Source organism: Erithacus rubecula (genome assembly GCF_903797595.1).
Source record: "Erithacus rubecula genome assembly, chromosome: 2".
Lineage (NCBI taxonomy): Eukaryota > Metazoa > Chordata > Aves > Passeriformes > Muscicapidae > Erithacus > Erithacus rubecula.
In genome coordinates, this window is record NC_136685.1 from 97,496,037 (window position 1) to 97,502,040 (window position 6,004).

Genomic DNA, 6,004 nt, shown 5'->3' on the forward strand with positions numbered 1-6,004 from the left:
GAACACACCACCAGAAATTTGATGGTGAAGGAATAAATACTACAGATGCAGGCACCAGGCAGTAATACAGGAAATGAAGCACAGATGTACATATGAAAAATCAGGGGTTTAATGATAAATTAGCAGGCAAGAAAGATAATAAAAAACCAGTAAGAGTTTGACATATTCTGTGTCTGTTTGACATATTCAGAATCTTTCCCACAACAGATTGATGGTCTTCAATTAGATGGAAGCTATCATGGGAGAAAAGTGTCAGGTTTAGAACTCAGGCATCCATCAGTAGCATTAATCTGAATTCTTGGTACAACTTGTTAGCAAGTTTTTCTGATTAGCTGTGAGAGACTAATAAATGTTAAGACTAAAATGTCAAAACCTTGTTTGAACTTTATTTTGAACTGTTGCTTAGAAATCTTTTTAATGTCAATCACCTTAGTTGCCATCTCCAGTTTTAGTCCAAGAATGGATCTGCATTTCCACTTCAGCCTTTATCTTCAGCACTGACTCCACTTCCAGTCCACTCCCAGTATAGTTGGCACAACTTATACATGGCTGGCTTGTCCCTCCATGTCCTGAAGTTGCTTACAAATTTAGAAGTCTGCTTTTAAAAAAAGCAAGGTGCTTTGTCTCTTTGGCTATGAAGGATGAATCCAGTTTACAGTTTTCCTCCACTTTAAAACTCCAACCACTCTGTCATATAAATACAGTTTGATGGAGAAATCTCACCACCTTCATGACAATCATCAAAAACCTGCAAAAGAAAGCCTTGTGTCAGCAGAGTAATAACTTCCAGTTGGATGATGCTTACTGTGTGTAACATGCTCTCATGTTTTCTGCTTCTTTCCCAGTACAGCAACATTAGTCTAACAGGGGCTAAAACCTAGGAAGAGTTATGGCAGTTCTGACAGAGAAGAGAAAAACAGATCCCACTACAAAAGGACATGCTGGCAAGTTTTACCTACAAACCAGTTCACAATCCAGGGAAGAGAGACTAAAATCTAGACAGAAATAATTTAGCTTGGTAAAAAACACAGGCCAACTTGGGATCAGAAGTATAATGTAATTTGGAACAAGCTACATTTGACAGCATCCTTTCACATGCAGTCCAGTAAAGAGACAGGCTGGAAGTGGGAAACACCTGGCAGAGCAGGTGTTTAGACCACCTACAGAACCTGTTATACCACAGCTAAGGCATCAGGGACAGCTTTCAAGCACAGCTGGCTTAGTCTCTAGGCTGGCTCGTGGGGCCATCTGCCATCTGACCATTGCAGGCCTGTTCAAGAGCTGCATGCAATGATACACAGAATTAGTTACTCACAGGGCAGAGTCCACAGGGTGTCCTGACCAGTCCAGTGGGCTGGATGAGAGGACTAACAGCTCTGTACAGCCTCATCTGCCCATCCACACTGCCCACTGTCCCCTCCTTGGCAGCAATAATGGTCATCTCCACTTTGCCATCATAGATCAGAGTATTCAAAATGGTCTCAATGTCTTCCATTGACAACTCTACCTAAGAAACAATTTGTGGAAATAGATGTTAGGAAAGATGCATGTCACGGAGTCCTGCAAGGAGGAAATGAACAAACATCACAAGTAACAAATCCATAGAGTTCTAACCTAGTCCAGAAAAAGACCAGTCTCACTGGGAACTTTATGGAGTTGTGCAGATGCAAAAAGAAAAGCAAATACTAATACTTCCTACCTCCTGAGCACTTTTGATCTACACTAGTCTTGGTCTTACCAAAAATAATCTCTCTATGCACCTGAGATGTCTCCATCATCCTAGCACATTACAGTTCCAGTTTTGCAGGAAAACAATTGTCAAAGAAGAAAAGGAGAAGACTGCTAAAGATATACTTGCTGATGGTAACCAGTAATGGTGGGGTATTTTTCCCCTCCTTTTTTTCCCTCCTCTAAAATTCTTTGAAGAGAAATTTCTTAAGAGAAATGATGAAATCTAAACCGAGACAGTTAACAAGTCAATGCTAATTCTTTGACACATTTTTGAAAAGCCACATGCACAAGCTATCCTGGAATGCCAGGCAGTATCAATGACACTCCCCAAAAAGCAACAAAGCCACAAACCTGACCTCCACTATGCAAGCTGTGAAACCTTCAGCAAGTTAGCAGTACTCAGCTCCTATCACTAATCATGCACTGGCAATTTTAAGAGCAGTGAGATCAATCTGTTCTGACCTTACTGATGCCCAGTTCACAGATGTATTTCCACACCTCATGGGATGAGGCAAACGAGCTGTTCCTCTGTATCATGGGGTTCTGTTTGCTGTCTCGAGCTGCCTCTGCCTGAGAAAAAGCAAAGGTTAGTTATAGTCAGCACTCACTGCCAAGAGCCTCCTTTGTGGTTCAGTTTCAGGCAGACTCAAAAACAAAACTTATGTTCCATTTCTGGGACATGTTTAGCATTTAAAGCCATATTCTTAAGACTAGTGTATGTGAGCCAATGTAGTGTTCATTCAAATATAATTTTATAATAAACGACATGAAATTTACACTTTAATTCAGATTAATATGAAGGAATACCAGGATTTGGCATTTTGTTGACAAAAAAAAAGTTTCTGCTGTACCTAAAGCCAGTTAAAAATATACTGTAATGGAACAGACAAATGCTACAATCTGCTGATGTATTTAATGAACCAGGGAAAATTTAGACTAGGGGCAATTGTCTTCTAGGCAGAGCTACCTGACTGACTGCTACCTTACACCCTCAGAAATGAGATGCTCTGCAGAAACCACAGTAAGTTTTCCTTGATTTTTTGGTCCTGTGCTCGTTTGCTGCTGGTTTGTGACTTAGTTTAATTATACAGGGTGGAGACTCCAAAATTGGTTAAAACTAAAGGGAAGATAACTAATCTCCTTTCACCAATAGAAAGGGAGACAAAATGGGAGAAGACAGAAAGGAGAAATATCAGATAAAAGGTAACAGCCTCCACAGTTCCAGAACTTCCACAAGCAACAATCAGAGGGGGACAGGGACAAAACAAAACCTGGAGAAACAATTTTTGGCCAAAAGGCTCCAATGCTGCCAAAAACTTCCTGGCAAGTTGCCACCTCGACACAAGGCAGGCAGCTGGAAAACCCTGGAAGGAGGGTCTGACTCCTCCTCCTTGCCTTGCCTGGCACCTGTTTACCAAACAAATGGCAGGTGACTTTGGCACTCACCTTACTCTGCAGAAACTTAAAACACTGTTGATTTAACACCTCCACAAACTCAGACTCAAAGTCCTGGTCGCTGTACCAGGCCCCTCCAGTGACAGAGCGGTCAGGCTGCAGGTTGTACAGCATATAGACTTTCTTCTTGGATGCCTGTTGGAGGGAAATGGAAATGTACAGCTCTCAACAGCTGAAAGCTTCATAAGGAAGGAACATTTAAGCAGATAATCTGCAAAAGAGCTTTATTACTCCTATTTTATTACTCCTTTATTACTATCTAAGGCACAGCAATCCACCTGCCTTGAGCTATCCTCAACCTGTTTGATCCTCAGGTAACACAGAGATAAAGAGAACCCATTTCAATTCCTAATCATTTTATAACATAGTGTTGGAAGACTAGATGAAGCCAGCATCTTTCACATGAAAACAAAAAAGGTAATGCTTTTCCATGTCCAACTTCTCTACCTCCACTTGCTTTGCCAAACCCAGTGTGAACCAGATAACTGAAGAGAGACAGCAGAGAAGCTGACCTGTGGACCCAATATCTGTTGCATCTCAAACCTGCACACTAAAGACAGGGAGTCAAACACTGGTGCACAGTCAAAGACAAAGCTGGAGGCAAAATGAGGTTTCTTTGCCCCCAGGCCCCTGCATGCAGCAGATGTTTGAAATTGTTAAAAAAAGTCACAAAATACTCACTGCCACAGATTTAACTGCTTTAATTAGCTTTTTGCTTTCCAAGTTTTTCAGTATCTTGTTGATCTCTGTTAAAGGCAGATTACTTTTGTACCTAATGTCCCTGCTCCAAATACCTGGCAAAAACAGAGAAGTGAACAGAAATAAATAGAAGAAACCATTTGTTGCTGTACACACCCACCAAAAGTCACATCAGAACACTGCTTGGGTTGCTTGCAAAAGCACTGTCAGCAAAAGGGAAGGAATGGAAAAAAGGGACTGGGGAAAAACAAGCAGGTATGGGGGTATGAGATTTTATACTTGTATTGTCTGGGCAAGCATAAGCAAACAGAGTTAGTTCCATTCACAATCATAATTTAAAGTACCTTTGTTGCCTGCATCCTCTATGATTTGGTAAACCAGCTTCTCTTGATTGTCAGAGCCTTTCATTTTGCTGTAAAACAATACAGACATCAGGATTTCTGAAAGGTCCAAAATTTGAAAGAAGTTGGATTCAAATAAGAATTGTGCTCCAAATATATTTACCCAGCAAACACAAGCTTACCTTGCATTTTGGGAATCTTTGATTCTGTACAGTAGACCTGCACTGCTCCTCAGAAGGTCCAGCTGCCCCTAGGAGAGATGGGCACAATGCATTTACTTTCTTTCAAACAGCTTGTTTCAGAAGGTGTTTTAGAATAATATTTTGAAATTCTACAATAAAAACCTTATTTAATGTCAACTAAATGAAGAAAAATGAAAACTAATGTTTCCAACCACTGGAAACAATAACAGCCTTGAGGATATTTTGTTCCCTGACAAGTTTCCACTTATCATCAGCTATCTGAAATAACAAACAACATCTACACAATTCCTATTATTTCTCCTGATTTTTACATGGTACAAAGGATATCAGGTTCTTGTATACTTTGCTCTGTTTCCACCCAAGCACTCATTTGCACAGCAATCATGGTGCAGGTCTGGAGCAATTCCAAATTCTAGTAGCAAAGTTCTACTTTTTATTAAGTGGCCATCACTGGAAAGCTGGCAGCTTTGATGGGCAGTGACTCTTAGAAGCAAATACTGGCATCCCTCACACACACAAGAAGATTGTTCTGCTCTGCATGCTTGTGTCCAAGAAAAGTCCTTATTTCCTATTTTGAAGGGGAAAGCAATTAGACAATCCTAAGAGTGTAAGTGTGTATAACAGCATTAATTAACATTCACTCTTTCATTACTAGCTGGTCCTTACAGATTTGGCAGGTTTCACCTGTGTGCCATAAGAGCAACCCACAAGCTTGAGATTTTGTGAGGGGTTCAGAGAACATCTTCCCATATGAGAGCAAGGGCCAGCATCCATCCTTTTCTCTACAGCTAATTAATTCCCCATCCTTGGGGAATGGGTTCTGTGTGTGCTGAGGGAGATGGGCTGTCCTTACCATGGAGAGCAGCCTGTTGATGGCCACAGCTCTCTGCTGGGCTTCCATGTGAGGCATGTCATTCTGGATCACCTGGTCCGTGATGCCATGGGGGAACTGGTGGCACAGCTCTATGATCCTGCAGGAGCAGAGAAACACTTTAAAAGACACGTGCTGCTGCATCCAAAACCAAACCCGAACAGTCCTGGAGTCAGGACGGAAGAGAGCGACAGGAGCAAATCAAGGGAAAACCATCAATTACTCCTTGAGGGAGCTCGGCACCAACTCCCTGTGCACCATTTCCCAGAAAAAACATAAAAACGCCGGGACAGCCAAAAGTGACCTGACCCAATCCCCACTGCCCCCTAAAGAAACTCTCTGCGTCCCCAACAACCCTCAGCACTTATTTTTAATTAACACCCGAGCGTCGAACCACCCCCCTCAGACCTTGAACGACAAGGCCCCGCCACGCCTGCTGCCCCCCGCCCCAAAACGCGTCCTTCGTGCCTCCACACACCCACCCCCCGTCCGGCAGCCTCCGTGTCCGCCTGCGGGCGCCCGCAGCACCTGTTCTCGATGTCCATGGGGTCGGGCACCTCCGGCTTCACTTTCACCTCCGCCATAGCGCGGCGCGCTCCGGCGCGGCAGATGACGTCAGAGGTGCGCGCCGGGAGGGATGGGCGGGGTCGGTTGCTACGCAACGACCAATGGGCGGGGGGCGCGCGGCGTCCCTGGAAACGTGA

The 6,004-nt window shown here is 43.2% G+C and overlaps 1 protein-coding gene across 1 annotated transcript; it reads right to left on the bottom strand.

Moving 5' to 3' along the window:
- Positions 1-366: 366 nt before the first annotated feature.
- Positions 367-5,946, bottom strand: POLR3F (RNA polymerase III subunit F). Its single transcript, XM_079297606.1, has 9 exons — positions 5,829-5,946; positions 5,283-5,400; positions 4,409-4,476; positions 4,230-4,297; positions 3,868-3,980; positions 3,178-3,321; positions 2,194-2,301; positions 1,316-1,507; positions 367-748 (listed from the first exon to the last, which is right to left on the bottom strand). Exons 1-9 carry the CDS (start codon positions 5,882-5,884, stop codon positions 671-673), a joined length of 945 nt encoding a protein of 314 aa, XP_079153732.1. The 5' UTR covers positions 5,885-5,946; the 3' UTR covers positions 367-670.
- Between the last annotated feature and the right edge of the window lie 58 nt (positions 5,947-6,004).

Bases quoted from the DNA above. Each gene is read 5' to 3' on its own strand.
- POLR3F (XM_079297606.1), bottom strand. From the start codon at position 5,884: ATGGCGGAGGTGAAAGTGAAGCCGGAGGTGCCCGACCCCATGGACATC. The intron at 4,298-4,408 runs GTAAGCTTGTGT...ATTGTTTTACAG, and splicing joins AAAGATTCCCAAAATGCAAG to CAAAATGAAAGGCTCTGACA. The intron at 1,508-2,193 runs GTCAGAACAGAT...ATTGTTTCTTAG, and splicing joins GTGAACTGGGCATCAGTAAG to GTAGAGTTGTCAATGGAAGA.